This window comes from Triturus cristatus, chromosome 12 (genome assembly GCF_964204655.1).
Source record: "Triturus cristatus chromosome 12, aTriCri1.1, whole genome shotgun sequence".
Classification (NCBI taxonomy): Eukaryota; Metazoa; Chordata; class Amphibia; order Caudata; family Salamandridae; genus Triturus; species Triturus cristatus.
The window spans coordinates 48,485,928-48,511,109 of NC_140595.1; the positions used below are offsets into that span (position 1 = coordinate 48,485,928).

General features: G+C 47.0%; 1 protein-coding gene across 1 annotated transcript in view; it reads right to left on the bottom strand.

The window, feature by feature from the left end:
• Positions 1-4,697: 4,697 nt before the first annotated feature.
• The window catches only part of SHD (Src homology 2 domain containing transforming protein D), a 35,416-nt gene continuing 14,931 nt past the window's right edge, over positions 4,698-25,182 (bottom strand). The window contains exons 4-6 of the mRNA XM_085637844.1: positions 9,855-10,032; positions 8,801-8,920; positions 4,698-6,782 (exon numbers count right to left, since the gene is read on the bottom strand). Coding sequence (XP_085493970.1) covers positions 6,596-6,782; positions 8,801-8,920; positions 9,855-10,032 — 485 coding nt within the window. The 3' untranslated portion in view covers positions 4,698-6,595. The remainder of the gene's footprint in view (positions 6,783-8,800; positions 8,921-9,854; positions 10,033-25,182) is intronic.

The window sequence follows — 25,182 nt, forward strand, 5'->3', positions numbered from 1 at the left end:
TGCAGGTGCAACCTTCCCTTCCCTGGACACTGAGTGCAGGTGTAACCTTCCCTTCCCTGGACACTGAGTGCAGGTGTAACCTTCCCTTCCCTTCCCTGGACACTGAGTGCAGGTGCAACCTTCCCTTCCCTGGACACTGAGTGCAGGTGTAACCTTCCCTTCCCTGGACACTGAGTGCAGGTGTAACCTTCCCTTCCCTGGACACTGACTGCAGGTGCAACCTTCCCTTCCCTGGACACTGAGTACAGGTGCAACCTTCCCTTCTTGTACACTGACTGCAAGTGCAACCTTCCCTTTCCTGGACACTGAGTGCAGGTGCAACCTTCCCTTCCCTGGACACTGAGTGCAGGTGCAACCTTCCCTTCCCTGGACACTGAGTGCAGGTGCAACCTTCCCTTCCCTGGACAATAAGTGCAGGTGCAACCTTCCCTTCCTGTACACTGACTGCAGGTGCAACCTTCCCTTCCCTGGACACTGAGTGCAGGTGTAACCTTCCCTTCCCTGGACACTGAGTACAGGTGCAACCTTCCCTTGACACTGAGTGCAGGTGCAACCTTCCCTTCCTGTACACTGAGTACAGGTGCAACCTTCCCTTCCCTGGACACTGAGTGCAGGTGTAACCTTCCCTTCCCTGGACACTGACTGCAGGTGCAACCTTCCCTTCCCTGGACACTGAGTGCAGGTGCAACCTTCCCTTCCCTGGACACTGAGTTCAGGTGTAACCTTCCCTTCCCTGGACACTGACTGCAGGTGCAACCTTCCCTTCCCTGGACACTGAGTGCAGGTGCAACCTTCCCTTCCCTGGACACTGAGTTCAGGTGTAACCTTCCCTTCCCTGGACACTGACTGCAGGTGCAAACTTCCCTTCCCTGGACACTGAGTGCAGGTGCAACCTTCCCTTCCCTGGACACTGAGTTCAGGTGTAACCTTCCCTTCCCTGGACACTGACTGCAGGTGCAACCTTCCCTTCCCTGGACACTGAGTGCAGGTGCAACCTTCCCTTCCCTGGACACTGAGTTCAGGTGTAACCTTCCCTTCCCTGGACACTGACTGCAGGTGCAACCTTCCCTTCCCTGGACACTGAGTGCAGGTGCAACCTTCCCTTCCCTGGACACTGAGTGCAGGTGTAACCTTCCCTTCCCTGGACACTGACTGCAGGTGCAACCTTCCCTTCCCTGGACACTGAGTGCAGGTGCAACCTTCCCTTCTTGTACACTGACTGCAAGTGCAACCTTCCCTTTCCTGGACACCGAGTGCAGGTGCAACCTTCCCTTCCCTGGACACCGAGTGCAGGTGCAACCTTCCCTCCTCTGGACACTGAGTGCAGGTGTAACCTTCCCTTCCCTGGACACTGAGTACAGGTGCAACCTTCCCTTCCCTGGACACTGAGTGCAGGTGCAACCTTCCCGTCCCTGGACACTGAGTGCAGGTGCAACCCCCTCCGAGGTCAATGAGTGCAGGTGCAGTCTTCCTTTCCTGGACACTGAGTGCAGTCCCCTCTGACGTCACTGAGTGCAGGTGCAGCCCTCCCTTCCTGGACACTGAGTGCATGTGTAACCTTCCCTTCCCTGGACACTGAGTTCAGGTGCAACCTTCCCTTCCTGTACTCTGACTGCAGGTGCAACCTTCCCTTCTCTGGACACTGACTGCAGGTGCAACCTTCCCTTCCCTGGACACCGAGTACAGGTGCAACCTTCCCTTCCCTGGACACTGAGTGCAGGTGTAACCTTCCCTTCCCTGGACACTGAGTGCAGGTGCAACCTTCCCTTCCCTGGACACCGAGTGCAGAAGCAACCTTCCCTTCCCTGGACACTGAGTGCAGGTGTAACCTTCCCTTCCCTGGACACCGAGTGCAGGTGTAGCCTTCCCTTCCCTGGACACTGACTGCAGGTGCAACCTTCCCTTCCCTGGACACTGAGTGCAGGTGCAACCTTCCCTTCCCTGGACAATAAGTGCAGGTGCAACCTTCCCTTCCCTGGACACTGAGTGCAGGTGTAACCTTCCCTTCCCTGGACACTGAGTGCAGGTGTAACCTTCCCTTCCCTTCCCTGGACACTGAGTGCAGGTGCAACCTTCCCTTCCCTGGACACTGAGTGCAGGTGTAACCTTCCCTTCCCTGGACACTGAGTGCAGGTGTAACCTTCCCTTCCCTGGACACTGACTGCAGGTGCAACCTTCCCTTCCCTGGACACTGAGTACAGGTGCAACCTTCCCTTCTTGTACACTGACTGCAAGTGCAACCTTCCCTTTCCTGGACACTGAGTGCAGGTGCAACCTTCCCTTCCCTGGACACTGAGTGCAGGTGCAACCTTCCCTTCCCTGGACACTGAGTGCAGGTGCAACCTTCCCTTCCCTGGACACTGAGTTCAGGTGTAACCTTCCCTTCCCTGGACACTGAGTGCAGGTGCAACCTTCCCTTCCCTGGACACTGAGTGCAGGTGTAACCTTCCCTTCCCTGGACACTGAGTGCAGGTGTAACCTTCCCTTCCCTGGACACTGAGTGAAGATGCACCCCCCTCCCTGTGCACTGAGAGGAGGTGCAGCCCTTCCCTGGACACGGAGTGCAGGTGCAGCCCCCTCCGAGATCAATGAGTGAAGGTGCAGCCTTCCTTTCCTGGACACTGAGTGCAGTCCCCTCTCAGGTCACTGAGTGCAGGTGCAGCCCTCCCTTCCTGGACACTGAGTGCAGGTGCATCCTCCCCTCCCTGGACACTGAGTGCAGGTGCAGCCCCCTCCGAGATCAATGAGTGCAGGTGCGGCCTCTTGCCCCTTTGTTGCTCTCTGGTTGCACATATAACCCTCTTTCCCTGGACACTGAGTACAGGTGCAGCCCCCTCTGAGGGCAATGAGTGCAGGTGCAGCCTCCCCTCCCTGGACACTGAGTGCAGGTGCAGCCCCCTCCGAGATCAATGAGTGCAGGTGCAGCCTCTTGCCCCTTTCTTGCTCTCTGGTTGCACATATAACCCTCTTTCCCTGAATACTGGGTGCAGCTGCGCCCTTATCTCTCTTGGCACTGGGGGCAGTGCATCTGCACCCCCATTTCCGTAGGTAGTGGGCACTGGTAGAGCTGGGAGCAGCATGCGCGCCCCTCCACTATCCTGTGCTTAGCACCGAGCCTCGGCCGGAGTCCACTCTCAGCAGCCTCTCATCACACCCTTCTCTGAGCAGCAATGCTGCGCCTGCACTGCAGCAGGGGGGAGCCCATGAAAGCCGCCATTCATTCAACACCTGCAAAAGAAGCAGTAGAAAGAGGGGTTGGGGGGGGGGGGGGGTAATAAGATGGAACAGTGGGGGAGGGGAAAAGGCGTGAGAGTGGGAGAGGCGTGTCAGCAGGGGGAACATAGAGGAGAGAAGGGGGGAAATTAATTGAGAGGAGAAGGTGAGAAAAATGAAGCAAGCCACAAGATAAGTGGACCCAAGATAGACGGGGTTGGCTCTTAAATCAGAATATGCCAGTCCGCCAGGCCACGCCTCACCAAAGCACCCTTCAATCGTGCTCTCCAGCTGCCATTCTCTCCGCCTCTCATCTCTCACCTTTCACTACAGGACATTCTAAGTGACCATTTACAAATAGTTTCTACTGGATCCACTTCATGGAAAGAAGGAAGTTGGATCATCCAATGTAATTTTTTTTTTTCTCATAGTTTTTTATAGCGCTAACTTGACCCGAAGGTATCAGAGCGCTTTACATAAGCACCAGTTCCTTTACTCAAGGACACAGTAATTTTTGTTAGGCACAGGGAGATTAAGTGATTTGCCCAGAATCACAGGATATTGAGCGTCATTGTCGAGACTCCCCAGATTTGAGTTCAACCACCCTAGCCGTTAGGCTACATCCTCTCCCCAGTTGTATCGCGTAACTGGTAATTGGTGCAACTGTTTTGTTTAAATTAGCAGCAGAAATAACCTTGTTTCTTCCGGTGGGTATTTACATCCATGGTCTATGCCACGATTGTAGGCCGTAGAATCCATTTGTAACAGGCTAACTAGATTTTTCACAAGGGCTACATCACTTGTTCTTCTCTTTCCATAGAGCCTGGCACTTGTCAGCTGACCCTTGCCATGTATTTAATGCCTGCTACTCAACACACCGGCGTACTTCAAAGCACTTAAATGCGTTTTACTATTACCTTAATGATCTCAAAAGAGTGAAAGACCGAGTGATCCCTGCCAGGAATCGGATCACTGAAATACAAATTCCCACAGATTTCTGCAGTTGGGGCTTAGCCTTCCAGGCTTTCTGACCAGCTGCTTTGAAACCATACATGTACCTGTAAACCAGGAGTGTCTAACCTAGGTCCAGAGTGACACATCCATGCCAAACGTTAGGGATTAATGTGACTACGCTAATGAGCTTCAATCAGATTCACTATGTAAAATTATCTCATTTAGATACGCGACCCTCCTTGACCTACGTTGGACAAATCAGATATAACACAACATATTCAATCGAGAGACCTTGCACTGATTGTTAAAGTAGTATCACTCCATATCATGAACCTATGACCTCACTGACCCCATGGGTGAGGGGGGTGAAGCAGTGCAATTGGCACATAAATGGTTGACCTATATGCTAATCTTGGCTTCCTCGATGGACTGCACTATGCGCTTCTTGCTACATCATCTTCTCAACCACACACTGGGAAATTTTAGAAGTCAGCTAACCCCAAGCAGGAAGTATTCACTGTACAAGTAATAACTTTTACATTGACTAAGCAGTGAGTTTAATGGATACATTTCTGATGTATTTTGTGCTCAATTTCTGTGAAAAGTGAGATTGACCAATGCCCTGGTTCCCCAAAACATGGACACGTTGAAATGCCTGCTGGTTTCCCCGCACATAATAAACTCTTCTCTTACATTTATATGAAAAGTTGGGAATTTTTCATATGGTCCTTATCATTCGAGTATCAGTGGAAAAGATTTTCGAAGCTGCTCGTGCTGTCTAGGGGTGAACCAGAGGAAACAGCCAATGGCAGGCCACAGACAGGCTGTGCTGGGTTCTTAATGATGACATTCAAAGTCTGATATAATAGGACACAAAAAATATGTTTTTGGTTGATAGCCATCTAAGCAGGTTGAAGAAGTGACAATCCTTCACTCCTAAATAGGTTCTCCACTCCTCCTTTCACAGAGCTTATGATGTTTCTGCATCTCTAATTCCAGAAAAGACCAAACTAGCTTGTACTCTATCAAAAGTAGAAAGATTTCTTCACAATTTATTTTTATCATTGTTATGTCACAAAAATATCATTATCATTGGTGGATATAATCAGTTACACGTTTCGCCACACCTACAGGACTTCCTCAGGGCTACAGAATAAGTAGTCCCTCAAGCGGCGATTTAAAATCTTTTTGATATGCTCCTTTCCTCTTGACATTTCGTACGCCATCTCATTCTATCCTCTGTCTAATTGCATTGCCACTTTCCACCCAGTTGCTTTTTGAAGTGATCCTTTTTCTTCCCATTGGCTTGCTATCTTTCCCACTCTTGGTCATGTGGGCAACTTCCCTTCTGATTTGTGGTTTAAGTAGCCTCTTTATTGTCTGCTGCTGTAGGGACATTCCCTTCAAGTGAGGTGACTCCTGTGCTTTTTGTTATTTCCTCTCTCCCTTAATGTATTTCTTTTGTTGGTAACACCAGGCCCATTTCCTTACAATTACTCTCCTGTATTAAAAGCCAATTTCCAATGGGCTCAGGTGTTCCCTATAGTTGTGTTAGTGTTTTCTTTACAAATGTTTTGTTGTCTTCATTGTGTTTAAGGAACTTTCCCTCTGACGGTGTTCTTTTTCTTTCTGATTCTCGGTGAAACGTTCTTCTCTGACCAAGATGTCTTCTACTTTGGTCTCAATGAAGTGGTGTTCTTCTTCACCCCTCTCCTCCAGATTTTGAGGTAAATGGCTGTTGCTAGACATTTTACTTTTGTGTTTTTAAGTCATTCAGTTGCATCCATTTGCATCTCATGTCGTCTGCTGGCTTGGCTTTGGTTGAGGTAATTCTTTACTTCGCTGATGTCTGTTGTTGGCCAGGCTTTATCTGAGGGAAGTTATTGTTTTTGTTGTTTGTGTAGTTGTTACTCCTTCACTTCGATTTGTACGGTCCTCTACCATGCTAATATTCTTTTGCCATAACAGCTTGGAGTTATTCACTCTCTCAAAACTGCCTTTTTACTTGTTGATTGTTATCCAAACTCCGCGCCCCACACATGACCTCCAATGGTCTAGCTTCTGTCCAGCCATTTTCCTACTGGCCGTGCCATGTTTGATGAAGGTTTTCTCTGACAATGGTGTTTTCCCGCTTTCCTCACATGGGTGGGCTGGTCACCACTCTCAATGGCTCTCTTCTGTCAGTCGGAGGTGGATTCTATGTCTGGCTGTTGTGATTGCCTGCTACGGTGTTCTCCACCTACCATAGCTCTCAGACAGTCTGCCTGAGCCCTTTCCACATAATATCTGCCCTCCTGGGCAGACCCTGCTGCCCATGGGCAGGCTGGATATGTCTAAAGCAGAATCTGACCCTTCGGCTTCCTTAGTTCCCATCAACCCAACCTTGCGGGCAGGATGCAAAGGGTCCTCTGGCTGCTCAGATGTCCTGTCAGAGAGTCTGGGCAGTGACTGGGTAGAGCAGAGAGAGGTGTTCTGCCCCCTTGATGGGCAGCTTGCGCGTGCTGTAGTAGTGTATCACCTCTGGGATGCTTCCAAAGAGGGCGCTGTTCTGACCAACGATGTACTTGTTTTCCTTTGTCTGCGTGAATTTCACGTGCATAAAACCTTGGCAGCATCTGAGGACAGAAAACACCATTAGTGAATGCGACAAGTGATAATAAGTGAAGGAAGAGAGGAACGAGACAAGACAAGGAGGCACATGCAGCGGACGAGGGAGCATGGTGGAGAAGAGAACACATAGGTAATGATGTGTGTTTAGCCTTTATTTGGGTTTTCTAAGGGCTACATGTAGCTGGCAAGCATCTTGGAGCTGTCTGCAGTGTAGGGTGTAAAGTGGGTTTGTGGGATTTTACGCAAGGATTTGGCAAACACTAAGGGACATATCCAGGAAGTTTGGTGTCGTACCAGATGCTCCCTGGTGATTGGACGTTTTCAAGTTGGATGAATAAAGGCGATCAATTGAATTGAACATTCGATCGAACTGAACCTGGTACAATTTGATGGTCCCATTTGGGACTCTTCACTTTGATGGCCTGGATAATACTCGTATGATAACAAAAGACACACAATTGATGGACGGAATGCAGAACAAATCAAAACATTCACCCGCAGTCAAGAGATGTGGGTTAAATCCATCATTCTTTTGCTCACCATGCCACCCCAGTTTAGACCTGGCCGTATGCAAATCAGTCTTGACCCATACTCATATGATGACAGAACCTTGGTAACAAGAGTTAAAGACGAATATGTAACAGCCAATCAGACTAGGGATGATGAGGGCCAACCACAGCCAACTGATCGGACCATCTTGCACATACCAAGAGGAAGTGAAAAGGGTGCTGTACACTTGTGGAAAGAGACGGGGTGATTCTGCACACATAAGAAATGAAACAATATGGTGCTGTGCATGACGAGTAAGGACTGATACAGGAGTGAGTCATTAAACACGTCAGTGTTTTGTTCACAACGAATGAGAGATGCATCTCATGCCATGACGAGGTAAGTAGAGCGGTGTTACACAAACAATGGAAGAAAAAAAGACAACACAGAGCTTTTACGGAACAAGTCCGGGTTGTGTCGAGGAACTGGTCTGTAAGGCTTTCGGGTTATTGAAAAGAGCTGCTTGTCATTTTTGCACACTATTTTAATTTCCCCCATTTTCATATCACTATTCAGGGTGTACCAACACTGGGGGGAGGAAGCCTTGCTGGAACATTGTGATTATGAGTTTAAACCTCTGATGACTTAGAGCTTCAAACTTATCTTTTTCCCGTTGATTAGACCAATGTTGTCTTCATCCTCTGAGGGGTCTGTAAATTACGTAATTTCTGTGAGAGTGCTGTTAGGCTTGTACCGTAGCGCGGGGACACACTAGCGTAGTGTTACCAGGCGCTTTATAAACTTGTTTATTTATTTATTGTTCAGACAGCCATGCATTTTTCTATTCATTTCTGTAACTCGTTGCAAATAGATGTGCCACTGAAAAGTTTTGAAAGATCTACACGTTTAGTCTAAATCCAATGTAACTTCATTGTAGAGAACTTTTTTTTGCATTCTTGTGAATTAATCAAGGAGGGTGTAATTATGCATATTAGTTTTTTTCTATCAGTGCTCATGGGAATCCGTACGCGAGTGACGCCCTCCCACATCTGTGCTGTTGTGCTGTTCTGCATTCTGTCCATCAACTGTTATTTTTGCATTTGTCACCCCGAGTGGGACGGGTATGCTCAGACGTGAGTCCCGTGCTCTCCATGCCACTGGAATCAAGCTATCCTGGCTGAAGAGGGGTGAAACCCCGAAACCGGTCCTAGGATGCTTGGTTCCAGTCCAGGGAGGACCTGGCCTGGCAGTTCGGGCTGGACTGTTCCCATGCGGCACAGGGTCAAGACTGATTTGCATATGGCTGGGTTCAAACTGGAATGGCATGGTGAGCAAAAAAACGATGGATTTAGGCCCAGATCTCTGTACTGGGGTGAATGTATGACATTGTTCTGCATTCTGTCCATCAACTGTTATTTTTGCAGTTGTGCTGTAGCAAGCGCAATGAAGCATGTTCAAAGTGCAAAGGACATAGGCAATATGAATAAAGACATGATAGCAAGGCACACGCGACTGGTCGAGGAGCGATGCTCACCTGACAGACAAGCAATAGTCATTCCGGCTGGTCTCGCTATTCCGCACCAGGTAACTGCATTCCCTGCATAGCAGCAGCAGGGTCTCAGCATCTGCCCTACTTATAGCACCATGAAACCACCTGCAGGATAGGATGAGGAAAGCATAGATGTGAGTGGGGGGGAGGGGCACCTCCTTAAACACCTTGTTGAGGCACTCTCCTAGAAACCTCTGTCCTTCCAACAACTATCATATCCACACTTTCGACACACCTTGCCAATAGTACTCCCTGGCAATGACACAAACCTATCTCTGAAAGCCTCTAACACCCCTGTGCTACTATCACAGACTTATCTATGGCACCATCTCTTGCACCGTCACAGAAATTTCACTTTGCCAACTTCAGCTTTAAAAAATAATCTTTCCGAAATGTGTCAGAGGTACCCTCCTGCACTGATACAACCCTATTTCAGGCTCACACTAGTGCCACACACTCTCTCTGTCACCCTTTGGAGTCTAACTCTCTCTCGAACACTCTGTCCAATCATATTTATATAAAAAAACTAAGAGCCTTATTTATTTAGAGCTTGGAGGACAGGGTACTCCGTCACATTGAGGCACATGTCCAGCTGTTCATTGGCGTGCCTCTAGGGAAGTGCTCTAAGATTGATATGTTAGACTCTGGACCACCCCCAGGTGCCTTTTAGAGGCACCAGCATCTCTGGAAATCTCTTTGACCCCTCATTGGCCACTCTTGACATACATTTAACTCGAGATGTTAAAGGAAGCCCAGAGGGGCATTATCATATCCATCAACCACTCCTTCTTCATTCAGGAGCGTCTTGAGTTGATCTTCTGAGGTGCAGCACTAACAAATTTCATTTCTTTATTACTTCATTGTCAACTGCTCCATATATTTTAACCCCAGCTGGTACGTGAGGTTTCTTCCTTCACATTGTACTAAACCACTTCTTGCCACGCTGGAATCAGTAGTTTATATCTATAGCCACTACGCAACCCCCCCTTCAATTCCAGGCAAGCGGCCATCTTGAGGGATCTCCCACCGAGCGACTTACGGCTGCCTCTCCAGTGGTATCGCGGGGTCCACCCTCTCGCCAACACTGGGGCGGCGCTCCTGGCTGCGGCCACTGCCATGGCGGCATCGTCCGAGCTGGGGGCTCAGCTGGCGGGTCTGCTGAAGGCGCTCCATGGAGGGGGTAGGAGGGAGCTCCCAGGCCGGGCTCTCAAACTGCACTGTGGAAACAAGGAAAGAGGGGGTAGATATATCCCCAGATGCCAACCCTCAATGCAACAACCACAACAACAATAATAGCAATAAAAAATATTATTAAAAATAAGACAAGTCATAAGATTATAGATTGTGAGAGTAATGAATGAATAAGAAATAAAATAATATTGATTTTGATAACAATAAAAATTGAACAATACAAATATTAAGTTCTTAATATGAAAATTATTAGAATAGTGATGAGAACACTTATCATAAAAGTAATAAGTATACAGATAAAACAGTACAAAAAGATGTTGATATTAACAATGAAGATGACGAGTACTATTATTATTATTACCCACTGCTCATTGTGTTAGCAGTCGTTAACGCTTTCTGCAAAGGTCATTAATACACATTTATCGCTCGCTCTACAGTTATAAGCTGGAGCTATAGGCTAGGCTTAATTACAGGTAGGGCAAATAACAATGGTTAATGCACAACAACACATGGGCAATAGTACCCGTCCGTCTACTCTCACTCAGCACAATCAGAAAATGGGCTCAGAATGCAGGCAGACAACTGGTTAGTGTCAGCATTCCAATCAGTGATATAAACGGATCATCGTGATTAAAGGACAAATGATGTAGGCGGGCGAACGAGGGGTGAGCGGGAAGACTACCGAAAAGTAACTAAAGATAGCAGATTCTGAGAGGAACCGACTTGGAAAGTGAGGAGGTTCCAAATAAAAGCAGCGAGAAGGGGAAGGAGTGCAAAATTCGGCTCCATGGAAGGAGGGAATAGTTGGCGTAAGTTAAGAATGTGACCGTAGACTGCAGCAAGGGGAAGATATTGGTAGACGAGGAAAGATAACGGGGGAAATACAATGGAAACCACAACACACAATGAACAGGTGCAAAGCTGGAAGCAGAAAAAAGAAGCAATGGAGAAGGGTTTGGGATCTGAGAGATGGAGCGAAGTTTAAAAAGGAAGCGAGGAGCGGAGTTAAAGGGTTGGAGAGCAGCAGAGGTAGGAGAACTTTGAGGAGGGAGGAACTGGGGTCAGGCGAGAGAAGAAGGCGTTAGAATGAGGACTTGTATGGTTTGAGAAGTACTGAATACTGGACTCCTCTGGTGGGTGCAAGGGAGGAAATGAGGATGAAGAATGAAAGTGAGGAGTGAAAAAAAATAACAGGGTATTTGACAGAGCAGCGGGACAGAAGAGCGAGGAAACGGAGTACGGGGCGGAGGCAGCTCATAGGCTGAGGACGGAGTGGCGAGCATGGCAGGATTGTACAGCAGAAAGACGCGAGGAGATGGAATCCGAAAGTAGAACTAGAGTAGTGTAATAATAATTAGAATAACAAAACAACTATTACTGCTACTACAATCAACACTACTACAGCCATCATTACTACTAATGCTACCACCATCACTTCTACTAACAACAATACTACCACCACGCAACTACTAGTTCAAACATTATCACTACTAGTAATAAACTCAAATAAATATTACTACTACTACTGTTTCCACTAACATCATCACTCGTACTAATACAAATTTAACAATATCAATACTACTACTTCTTCAATTACTGCTACTCATATTGACACTACTACCACCACCATCATTACTACTAATAATGCTACCCCCATCACTACTACTAGTTATATTGCTATTACCATCTCTACTAATTGATCTACGATCATGACTAATAACACTACCACCACCATAACTACTAATGATATTACGAACCATCTCTACAATGATTAAAATTGAAAAGGCACAGTAATACCAATAATGCAATTGAGGATGTTGGTTTTGCTAGTGATACTAATAATAATAAAACAAGCAAAAGAATGCTAATAATAACCCCAACATAACAACAACATCCATTATATTAGCAGTAATAATAAAGGTTAAACTAATAACAACAGTATAGCATCGTAGCCCACTGGTGAGGGCTCTAACAGTTGTTAAAGGCTTTCTCCTTGAGTTGCAGGCTTGAGCCGAAGCCAGAGGCCGGAGGGCTATAAGGCTATTAGAACATTCTGCGCTCCGAGGGGCGAATCTTTAAACAAACGGGCGAAACAGGAGGGCAAGCATTGGAATACTGGAGCAGAAGTCCTTCTGCTCCAGTGGTCCCAGCCAATGTTATCTCTGTGCAACTATATTTTCTACAAAACATAAGTAAAAGTCGACACATTAAAAAAGTTAATGAAAAGAACCATGATATGGAGTCAGAAATGAATGCAAAGGTTAGCCCATGAAGGGGGAAGGGGGAAGGGGGATGGATGGATGGATGGATGGATGAGCTAAAACCATATAGCACGCACTTCATGACAACAGACAGAAATGTAGGTATTCGTTGTGCCGAACACAGAATAACACCAAGGAAGAGACTTCAGGAACAAGGACACAGAATGAAATATTATTGAAGCTGAACCCGCCATAGGGTAACATTGAGGGAAGATGAAGCTATCTGTAGATCTGAACCTGCTATAAATTAATACTGAATGGTGTCTGCGCTAACCAAGGAGCTGAACCCGCCGAGCTAACACTGAAGGGAGACTGGGCTGTCCAAGGTGCTGAACCCGCCATAAGATACCATTGAAGGGAGCCTGAGCTATCCATGGTGCTGAACCCGCCATAAGATACCATTGAAGGGAGCCTGAGGTATCCATGGTGCTAGTCTAGTCCCACCATATGATAACACCGAAGGAAGCCTGGGATGTCCATGGTGCTGAACACGCCATAGGATAACATTAAAGGATGCCTGAGATGTCCGTGGTGCTGAACAAACATGGGGTAAAACTGAAGAGGAGACTTCAGGAACAAGGACACAAAATGAGATATCCAATGTGCTGAACCCGCCATAGGACAATACAGAGGAGAGACTTCAGGGCCAAAGAGCTATCTTTTGTGCTGAACTTGACATAGGGAAACACTTGTCGGTATGCTTCAGGAACAACAACAGAGAATGAGCTATCCATGGTTCTGAAGAAGCTATATGCCTGCAGCGAGGGAAGATTGGGCTATCTGTACAGTTGATGATGCCAGAGCATAACATTGAGGGAAGACTTCAGCAACAAGGGCATACAATGAGCTTTCCACAGCGCTAACCAATCATTAACATCGCTGCTAATAGTGCCACGGGCTCACACTGGGGGAGTTGGACTAATCTTTGGTGTGGAACAACCATAGAAGGCACTGAGCCAGAGAACTCAGAAACAAGGACAGAGATTGTTGATGCATTTTGCTTTAAGTTCTTGTAGCATCGGGTTGTCTGTGATACTGAGCGGGAGGGTGTTCTAGTAGAAAGACCAGAATCCGGACAGAGTGCAAGATGGATTCAGTCTGCTTAGAAAGTGCTAACTGGCTGAACTTAAGCTGAATGAGGGGATATGTCAGGATACAGGAGAGAGCATGGGGCTTCACACAGCCCAAGCGCCTGACTTTGAAACTGGGGAACCAGGTTCGGTTCCCGGCATCGGTTCCACGTCCTGTGATTCTGGGCATATCACATAATCGCCCTGTGCCTACAAAAAAAAGATGACCTTCTTTAATGTAACTGGTGCTGATGTAAAGTTCTCCGATGCTCTTGAGCGCAGCTAAATCTACATAAAACTGCATAAGTAAAAATAAGATCTTAAAAGCTCCCCAGGGATATCACAGAGCCAGCCGCCTTGATGGCTACACTATGACACGGACGTTTTGAAAGGGCGCCCAGGCTCTGCAAGGAGCCAAGGAAGCATACAGACTGTAGAAATGAACCATGGTATTGCTGCTAACAAGCCGCGCCTTCACTCCACTAGCAACACCCATGTTCCTGATTTAGAAGCCACATTCTGGCAAAAAACGTAAGCAGTGGTTTGGTAACGTACCATCAACACTGCACCAGAAACAGACATCAACATTCACCATTGCAGGCAAGAAGAACACCTTTCAAATTAGGAAAACAGCACCCAAGTCTTATATGGTCCTGAAAAATCCCACAATGCACCAATAATGAATTTGTAAGAGCTGAGCTGGATTTTAGTCACATATTGGAACTTGGAAATCTATGCAAGACAGAGGTGAGAAGTCGTGGCAGAGCTACAGGGTACACAATGAGTACAAAAGAGAAATGATTAGGAAGCTATCGAAAGTGGGTTGCCGGTGGAGGCGGGGGCAGAAAATGAAAGAGAGATAAGAAGGAAAATGAGGGAGAGAAGAAAAAATTAGAATAAGGGTCTATACCAAAATGTCCCGAACGAATTAATACAGACATATTTCACTTTAGCAATAATACCTTTTGAAAAACAAACATGTATTATATATATATTGTGTATATATAGCACTATATATTGTGTATATATATAATATAATATATATTGTATGTGTATATATATATATATATATATATATATATATATATATATATATATATATTACCTACTGGCGGTCGCCAGTAGGTAGTTATAGTTAGGACCACGTTTCCATAGGAAAACCTCAACATTCTATTTTGAATAACTTTTGCGCCGGTCGACGAATCCTCGCGAATTTTTCAAAATAGGTGGGGCGCTACGCTCCGCTCCTACCCTGAAAGTCTCGGGGGGATTCGTCAAGCGGGGGCTGAGATAAAAGGGGGGTCCCAAAACGCGTTTTTCCCATGCATTTTTCCATAGGACCTTTAGACAGGGCTACAGCCCGAACGGCTGAACAGAATTACTAGAAATTTGGCAGAGAGGTAGTCCTCAGGTCAAGGAAGTGCCTTTTGTAGGTTTGGTGTAAATCTGTTCAGTAGATTCTGAGAAAATAGCCTTTAAATCAATATATATATCTGAGCCAGCTTACGGTGCGCTTACGGTACGCTTACCGTACGCGTACGGTGGCGTGCGCGAGCGCGATTCTGATTGGCCCTTAGATCTTAGTAAACATTCGAATCGGTCGAAACCAGGAAGCGGCGGCCGCCATTTTCTCTCTCGCACTCTGAGGGGGGAGCTGATAAACAAATGCCAAAAACATATAAAGGGGCTGTTTAGACAGCGCCCATGCACATAACCATGTTAGTTGAGTCTTCAAAGATCCCCCAAGGCAAAAAACGCAAATTTTTAATTTTTTGAAAATTTCGCCGATTACGCTTACCGTACGCTTACCGTACGCGTACGGTAAAAAATTATAAACAAATAAATCCACACTCTCTCCACCCCGTGTGCAAATGCTGGCCGAAGGCCACCTTTTGTGCATGGCTTTTGTGAGCTCAGCATTTCCCAAAAAAATTTCAACAGATTACCTATCACAAGGAAGCGCATAATATGTCCTCCATGTGCGCACGGTGCGCGAAGCGCATCGTGCGTACATGGCCCATCTAGTGTAACGTGGGCACGCGGTGCGTGTAGCGCACCGCGTGCCCACCGTGCGTGCACGGCACTAACTGCGAAGCGCACCGCGTGCTCACTGTGCGCGCACGGTGCGCGAAGCGCACCGTGCGCGCACGGAACGAACTGCGTTAAGTGGGCGCGCACGCCACGAATGGCGTAAAGTAACTTAGCATTTAAAAAACCGTACAAATTCACTGAAAAAACCATAGGTTTCACACACGTTATAGTTAGGAATTAGCATTTAAAAAACCTTGCAAATTCACTGAAAAAACCATAGGTTTCACACATGTTATAGTTAGCGGAAATTTTACTGATAAAAAACCAATGAAATTCCCCCGTTATAGTTAGTGTAGGCAACTATAACTCACGCGACCGCAATCTTCTGCTGATGACATATGTGTCTTTATGAAAAAAAAATATTTGTAATATATGTATAGCTAAAAATGTATGGAAGAAGACATGGGCAAATAAGTGTCTAAATACAGTATTAGCATCAGCAGAGGATTGCGGTCGCGTGAGTTATAGTTGCCTGCACTACTATAACGGGGGAATTTCATTGGTTTTTTATCAGTAAAATTTCCGCTAACTATAACATGTGTGAAACCTATGGTTTTTTCAGTGAATTTTATATATATGTATATGTATGTGTGTGTGTTACATTTTGCTACCACAAATACATTTTTCACTATGTAATACACTCTTTTAGGAGTCAGTAAACTTTCACCGACTCTTGGAGTGGTATTGCCACCCGATACTTATTCTCTATTTGGGAGGTAGGCTTTGTAGTTGTCCCTTCATACACTGAATTGGCGAGAGATATATCAATATGTTGTGACTGGAATCATTGAAAAATGACTGACTTCTGAGTTGAGGGTGGGAAGGCATTCTGTTTGGGGCCCCTTCCCCTTTACAAATGTTTGTTGGGAAGTTGGCAGTGGTTCAGGGGAGCACTAACAAATTGTTAAACTTTTTTTTTTTAAAGAACCATAAAAAAAAAATGCAGACACATTTTCTTTCAGAAAAATGGCCAGCGTTTTTATGTTAAGGCAATCACAGACGTGGTCGTCTTCTGGCACTATTTGGCTACCATCCCTGTAATGTCCACCAATCAGAGTGGGTCGCATTTTGCGACTCACCTCATAACTATTCATGACGTAGGTCGGATTACGACTCATTCCAAATCGGAATTTTGCAAACCTACCTATTAGAACATAGATCAATTAATAAAAATCTTAACTGATTGCAAAAATGCTGGTCACAAATTGCAACCAGTTGTTTACGACCAGTATTTTATACATCTGGCCCTCTATGTACATGTACAGACAGACACACATATACACACATAGATTCACACACACACACTTTGCTGCTTTTATTACACAACATGCACCTACATAAAACATACATCTCAGGAAACCATGAAATATAGAAAATATTTTACCGTTGCCTGTGAAATACGAATGTTATCATGTTAAGGACAGCACCCGCAACACTCTGGAGAGATTTAACGTTTTCAGGGCTACTAGGATTATGTAGCATAAAGAACCACATTCTGTGACAAAGTTATCTAAATTATGCTGCAAAAATGCAAATTATAAGGCACATACTTTGGCAGTACTATTTTTATCCCTTTGAAATAGAAACCGTCTTTTTTGGAGAACGTTGCAAATTTCGTAAAATATGTGTGCAATGAAGAGGCAAACATGAAAATTCTTAATTATGTGGTAAACAAACTCTGCTGCCACGGAATTACCTGAATTCACTCACTCTCGGCATTGTCCATTGTTTTATTAATTATATAGCCAGGAAAGGCAAACAAAACCTAAACACTCTAACTCAAGCCCATGTCCGTTGTTAGCAGCGCTTTGAAGAAAACTTTTTCAAGCTAAAAACCCTAAAATAAACAAGCAATATTAAAGATACATAATGGGTACCATGTGTAATATGATCTCATATTAAAAATTAAAAATAATAATATGGTCTCATATTGGAATCTTGGGGTTCTGTTGACATTTACAAACTACATTTAGCCTCGTTGTTTATGATGTCACCAGAAACCCTCAATGGCAATACTCCTGTCCATCCATCCATCCATCCATCCATCCATCCATCCATCCATCCATCCATTTATTTATTTATTTATTGTTGAGATTTATACAGCGCGTACAATTGCCCGTAGGCGTCGCGGCGCTAGAAACTTTGAATGTATTCCCGAGGTTGAGCCGGTAACTATTCTTGATCAAACAGCCAGGTCTTTATCTTTCTACGGAAATGCATCAGGGATGGGCTGTCTTTGATGGATGCTGGCAGGGAGTTCCATAACCTGGGAGCTGCCACAAGGAAGCGTCTATCGCCCCAGTTAACTGTTTTTGTTCGTGGTATTTGAAGGATTTTAAGGTTGTTAGATAGGAGCGGTCTTATGGAGGACTGGTGTCTGAAATGGGATTTCAGGAAATGTGGACCACAGTTGTGCAATGCTTCATAGAGTATGCACAGCGCCTTAAACTTGATCCGGTTTCGAATCTTGAGCCAATGCAAGTCCCTTATAGTCTCAGAGATTGGTGAGAATTTAGGGATTCCATCCATCCATCCGTCCGTCCGTCCGTCCGTCCGTCTGTCTGTCTGTCTGTCTGTCTGTCTGTCTGTCTGTCTGTCTGTCTGTCTGTCTGTCTGTCTGTCTGTCTGTCTGTCTGTCTGTCTGTCTGCCTGAATAAGAGGAAGAAGAAGAGAAAGGAGGGAGAGAAAAGTAGAGTGCCCACTGAGGGCGAATGAGGGAGACATGAGAGGTAGAGAGAGTTAAAAGACTGGTGACAAGTGATGAAGAAAATAAGAGAATACAGATGAGAAGAAGTGAGAAAGATATGGGGGAGACAGAATAAAGAAGGTGGTAAGGCGAGATACGGAGGTACAGGGAAGGGGAAGAAAGACAGGGGAAAATAGAAGAACAGGAAATGAGGCAGAGTGAGGTAAAAGAGTGAGAAAAACCTGTGGAGAAAATGAAAGAAATGGCAGAGGAGGGAGTAAGGAGTTGGGGGTGGGGGGGGAGTAAAATTTGGGGAAATAGATAAAAGGCAGGCAGAGGAAAAACAGGTGACAAAAACGAGAGAGCGGAAGCCAGTGAGAAAGAGACAGAAGGAAGGAAGGATATGAGAAACGACAGCCGAGGAGAGGGAGAAGGAGGATAGAAGAAAAACCCAAGAGGTTTGGATCAGAGAAAGTGGATTAGAGGTGAGTGAAAATAAAACCAACGAGAAGAGGCGAAGAAAAGACCGAAAACAAAAATTAGGTGTGAGGGAGAGAGTGGAGCAAGACGACAGTTGTGGGGAGGAGGAGAGAAGAGGCATGAGGTGGTGAGAGGGGATACTAAATAGGAGGTTAGTGAGAAGTCACGAGAGAAGGAGAGAGAGAGAGAGAGATGGGGAAAGGGGAGGGAAAGGGGGAGAGGGAGAGACGTGCGCGAGTCCCCGCAAATGCCAGGAAGCGACTTTCACAGCCAAATCATTATCTCATGACAAGCTGTCTGAGAAGCGACGGCTCCTAATCTGTCAAAATATGTCTGTCAGCCTCGGAGGGGTCTGCTCCGGAGAGAGGCCGGACGGGAGGGAGGGGGGTGGACAGAAGAGACAGCTGGCTCCGCGAGTTAAGGGGTGGAGGGCTCCTGTGCATGGGCGAGAGAGAGCCGGTGGGCTCTTTCACTGTGTTGGTGATCAGTGGGGCGGGACCAATTTTCAGAGGGGGGGTGCGGAACATCAGCATCACCAGGCTTAAGCCCCCCCCCCCCCTGTGGTCCCACCCATGCCAGGGGGTAGCTGATCAACACAGGCAAACAGGGCCCCTTACCCTTTCTTCCTTTGGGGCCACAGCATCACCCCGCCCCACCCCCCACCACCCCATGACACTGTCCATGCTGCTGATGTACATTTTGAGATATCTGTTCTTTGCTTTACAAAGCAGGCACGTGTCTTTATTTGCATGTTGTTAGAAAACCTCCAGAATACTTTCGCCTCAACCTCATCAAGGGGCTCGCAAATTAAAATGATAAAAACCTTACATTTGCATTCGGAGACGGGAGGTGGAAAGCACAGCGCTCGCGGTAACATAAATAGCCGCACTTTGTCAGGCGGCGGCTTGTACTGGAGGGCAGAGCACGCGCCCCAAGGTCTCTTTATTGTTCCTTCTCCATCTGAACTCCACCAGTGGGCGCTGCAGTGCCCCGCCCCGCACATAGGGAGCGCGAGAGAGAGAAAGAGAGAGACGGGGAGAAAGAGAGAGTGGGAGAGAGAAGGAGGGAGAGAGGAGGAGGGAGAGAGGAGGAGGAGAGAGAGAGGAGGAGAGAAGGAGAGAGAAGGAGAGAGAGAGAGAGGGGGGAGAGTGGGGGTGAGAGAGGGGAGAGAGAGAGAAAGGGGAGGGAGAGAGAGAGAAGAGGATAGTGAAAGGTGAAGAGAGAGAGGGGTGAGAGGCGGAGAGAGGGAAAGACACAGATAGAGGTGGAGGGAAAGAAAGGTGGATAGAGTGAGTCGGAGAGAGAGGGGGAGAAAGAGGGGGAGCGAGAGAGAGAGGAAGGGAGAGGGGAAAGAAAGAGACAGAGAGAGGGGAAAGAAAGAGACAGAGTGAAAAAGGGAGAGAGAGAAAGGGAAAGGAGAGAGAGAAAGAGAGAGAGAGAAATAGAGAGAGGAGAGAGAGAAAGGGAGGGGAGAAAGAGAGAGTGGGGGAGAGAGAGGCGGGGGAGAGAGAAAGGGAGGGGAGGGAAAGAGAAAGGGAGGGGAGGGAGAGATAGGGAAAAGAGAGAGAGACGGAAAGAGAGAGAGAAAGGGGAAATAAGAGAGAGGAAAGGGAGGGAGAGGTGAGAATAGAGAGGGGTGAGAAAGAGAGCCGGAGAGAGAGAGAGAGAGAAAGATAGAGGTAGCGAGAGTGAGTAGGAAAGAGGGGGGAGAAAAAGGGGGGAGAAAGAGGAAGGGGAAGAGAGAGAGAGGAAGGAGAGAGAGAGAGAGAGAGAGAGAGAGAGAGAGAGAGAGAGAGAGAGAGAGAGAGAGAGGGGGAGAAAGATAGAGAGAGAATGAAAAAGGGAGAGAGAGAGAAAGAAGGGAGAGAGAGGGAGGAGGGGGAGAGAAAGAGAGAGGGGCGAGAGAAAGAGAGAGAGAAAGGGAGATAGAGAGAAAGAGAGGGGAAAGAGAGGGGAGAGATAGAGAGGGGAGGGGGAGAGAGAGAGAGGGCACAAAGGAGAGAGAGAGAGAGAAAGAGACTGAGAGAATGTATGTGTGTGTGCCAGCGCCACTGTTGATGATTGAGTGTGTGTGGGGGGGCTGAGAGAAGGAACACAGGAAGAGTGAGAAAGACAGGACAGTAAAAAAACAGAGAAACAGACAAAAAGAGAAAGATGAAAAACAAGAAGAGGTTAATAGAGACATTAGAGAAAATGAGAGAGGGAGGCAAAAGAGACAGGTTCGTCCAGCCAAACCGTACAGGAAAAAAAATCAGAGGCATGCTTTGGAAAGGCAGAAGAGAGGGAGAACGAACATAAAAGAGAGAGGCTGCAGACAGTCAAAGGTAAGGTGACCAGGGAGCTCAAAGATTCAGTGGGCAGTGGCAGCTTGGATGGCGGGATGGATGCAGGAAAGTGGCACATTTTTCACATGGCCACCCACATTTTTTACCTGGTATATGATGAGATTCGGCTGGAAGTGCAGCTAACCAGGTCCCCAGTGCCAGATCTCTTTCCCAAAACTGTACACGTTTCCCCCAATTGGCAATACTTTAGCCCCCCCTGTAAGCCCCTAGTAAATGGTACCTCTGATGCCTAGGCTAAGGAGGCTGAAGAGGGTCCCTAAGGGCTTTAGCATGAATTGCGCCACCCTAAGGGACCCCTCACCGAACATATACAGGCTGCCACTGCAGGCTGCGTGTCTTGGTGCAGACAAAAGTGAAAACACAACATGTTTGCCATGCCCACAGACACTACATGCAGTATAGGTAAGTCACACCTACAGCAGGGCTCACAGCCCTACGGCAGGGTGCACTATGCTACATGTGAGGGCACGTCTGCATGAGCAGATATGCCCCTGTGCTGGTCAGTTCCATTGCCGGCAGTACAAGTGAACAGAGAAAACATTTTAAAGCATGTGCTGGACCCTGGTAAAAACGAGTTTCTCAGCTACATGATGGCTTCACTGAAAACAGGGATGTTTGGTATCAAACATCTCATATTAATGAACCCACACAAATACCAGTGTTGGATTCATTAATACATGCACATAGAGGGCACCTATCAGCTACTGGTTCGCTGACTGGCTGTTTTTTGCCTTCCTGCCACCCAAGATAAGTTTCTGACCCCAAAGGGTGAAGGCCTTTGCTCTGAGGAGGTCAGAAACATCCAGTGGGAAGGGGTGTTCACGCCCCCTACCACAGGATGACCTGCAGATTAGCCGTCCAAGGCAGGGGAGCTTCAAAAAGCCCACCGCCATTGGTATGCAAATCTGGCTTCTCTAACAGGAGAGCAAGCCGAGCCCCTTTCTCCAGAGCCCTTTGGCACCTTGATAGGTGGGAAAAGTAACTAGTCAGGTGGGCGAGCCCGTCCTCAAGTGGGCTACTTGAATTGGAGGTGACTTTTCAGAGTTAGCTATCTCGGTGATGGCAAACTTTAGATCTCTGGGACAGGGTTATGCCCACTTCCCACAGGAAGTGGTGACATAGGGGACGTGGTCACCCCAGGGGTAAGTAGCCCATTGGCTGCTACCCTAAACTCTCCTGTCACCCCTAAATTCTGTATTTAGGGGAGCCCCTGGCACCAGGAAATCTGATTCAGCTGACCTGCAAAGAAGAAGGACAACACTGAGCCATGAAAGCAAAGACTGACTAAAGGAGTAGCTGACCTGGCCCCAGCCCTGCCGGCTTGTCTGCTGTTTCCATGTAATTTGCACCAAAGTCATCTCGCCCTGCAGCTGCCGTGCCTCCCAAAGCCTGGGAGGACTGCCTGCCTTAAAAAAAGACCAAGGACTCCCGTGATGCACCCCAAGAAAACCACGAGGACTTCATACCTTTCAAACCCAGACGCCATCAAGCACCACTGCCTTCGAGCCCCTCAGCCCGTGTTCAGGTGGGCCGATGGTGTCAGCATAGTCCCCAAGCCCTCAAGAGACAAAGTCCACCGTGGCTTCACCCCTGGTAAACTCTCCGATGCCGCCTGCAGCCTCTTTGTGCAGGCCCTCTCAACTGTGAGTGCTCCCGGATGAAGAAACCAGACACCTCAAAGATCCTCTGCACCCGGCAGCCCCGTCCAGAGGAAAAGAGGGTCCTCATTGTCCCCACACCCCCTAGCATCGCAAGACTTGAACCTTCTGGTTGATTTAGCCCGACTGGCTTCCCAGTCCAAACCTGCAGCCTCTTTTCCCGCAGACCAGTCTCCATTGACTAACACTGGGCACCCGACGCTGTATTGCACCGCTGGACCTGGCCGCCCTAGTGCCGCTGGAGCTGACCTGCTGGTGCTGCCTTGGACCGTAACCCATATTCACCTTAAGTCCAGGAGATTGGTCTCATAAGGTGTGTACTGTACCTGAATGCCGTACTTGTTTTTCCTCCTATAGGATAACATTGCAGCTTCTTAAAAATGCACTGTCGACTTTTTAAAAAGTAATATATTCCTCTTGCAAAACATACTTACCTGATCGCATGGATTCTGGTGCCTAAATATATATAACAATATGTGTTATTTTTATAAATTGGTGTGGATTCCTTATTGAGTCGTGTGCATAATTGATTGACTATTGTGAGTATTTGCAGATGTCTAACACTCCTCTCTGATAAGCCTAAGGCTGCTCGACCACACTGACCCCAAGAAGAGCAGCTTGGGATTGCTAGGACAAACCCCGGTCCATTCACAAGGGAACCCCCGGACTCTTTGCATGGTATATCTTTTTTTGATAGACTATATAGAGAGCCGGCTTCCTGCAGTAGATAAAGTTAAATTGAAGGCCAAGAGGAGGAAGGGACACATTCAATCCTGGGGTATAACAAGGGGGGGGGGTGTAGGGGGCCAGTGCTGCTCATTCAGGGGTGCTGGAGGTCATCACATGGGCGGGTTGGGTGTGTGATGGGGTCAGCATGCAAAGGGTTGGAGAAAATTGTGCAGGACAGGAGTCTGTGTGCACAGGTGCAGGTTTACAAGGATTGTAGGATGTGAGCTAGGGCTGGCTAGACTATAAATAGGAGTGATATATGCAACAGCGTGGACATACATAAGTGGGAAGAATGTGTAGGAGAGAAGGAAAGGTCTGGGCAGTATTGGGGCGTGAATAGAGCTGGTGTGTGCAAGCGTGGAGCATTTACAAGGGTGCCAGCAGAAATGGGGTGGACGAGGGTACAGGGTTGAGAGGGTGAGTGCATAAGTCGGAGTGCTGTGCACAGGGTAGGATGCTCTATGCATTCTTCAGAGGCGTGCGTCGTGAATTCACCTTCATCACTAAAGGACTCGTTGGAGACCTGTCCCACAGGAGGAGGCCACGGGAGGTCTTGCGTGGCCTGGAGCTCCTCTACAGGAGGCGACGAGCATCGGTAGCAAGGAGGATGGAAAGAAAACAGAAGAGAGTGACAATGACACGAGATGAGAGAACAAGAAACACTCCAGGCTACGCTGCTGAGACCACTATCAAAGGAGTGCCTTCTAGACCAAGAACTACCCAGCGAGCCGAAAGCAGAAGCACCCCACATCCAGCATAAAATCTGGGTGCAAAAACAAAGCCTGTGCACAGAGATCACAAACGTGGCACTGAACACAAGACTAGGAAAGGTGAAAGAACAAGAGAACAAGTTCAAAACGAGACAGCGGGGCACTCGAGTCAGAAGCACCGGCTTGTGAGAGATGTAGCCTCGGTTTCACGCACAGTTAACAGGAAAACCCCACTTGAAACAAAGTAAAATTCTGGTCTCCATGGGTTACATGCACTAATCGCTTTACGACGGTGCTATGATCCTGTGATGGGGATGTCCAATTTTTGAATTTAGCCATGAAAATTGTTTCTTATTTTTGTGATCACTAATAAATGCTTCCTTCACATTCTACCTACATTGCAGTATACATAGTTATTTTTCTAATATAATCATGGTGCCGTGACTCGGATTACTCAGCTCTAAGGAGCTAAAAGAGTTTTTTCCAAGGAAACATAGGAAGGAAAAGGGTCTCGTATCCAACTATTAACAGGAGAAAAAAAAAATAAGTGCGTCAGACAGACATGGGAACATGGTGCATGCATTCTTCTGTTCAATGTAATGCTGTTTGATATAAGGGTGGGTAAAAAATTGAAGTCATAGAATAGGCGCTGTGCGTATCAGGCACTGAGGCTATATACGATTGCCTTCCCATGGAATGAGCCACTTACCAAAATGTAGCTTAGGGTCATGGGCTGTCTCTGATGTGCGCATCACGATGGACCCTTTCGTGTAGGAGTACGTCAAAGGCGTGAAGCTGAGACCAGCCACCGCCAGCACTCTGAACCGCGAAGCACCGGTGTTGGCGATGCCCTCCTACTAGCTCTGTGTCTTCGTCCCATAATTCTGCCCCCCCTTTCCACTGCTTACCTCCTTCATCTGGATCCTGCCGCCAAAAATAGGGTGAGTAATCGGATTTTGTAAAAGATACAATCACAAGTTTAATATGTTTTGAATTCTTGAATTCTACTTTGGCATGTTAACCATACACCTTTCTATGTCATTATTTTTGATAGAGAACAATAGGCCATGGGTTGCAGTAAGGGGTACAGGTCCTGAAGAGGTCATCGATCCTGTGTAGGGATTTAACTTGATGGCTGAAACATGT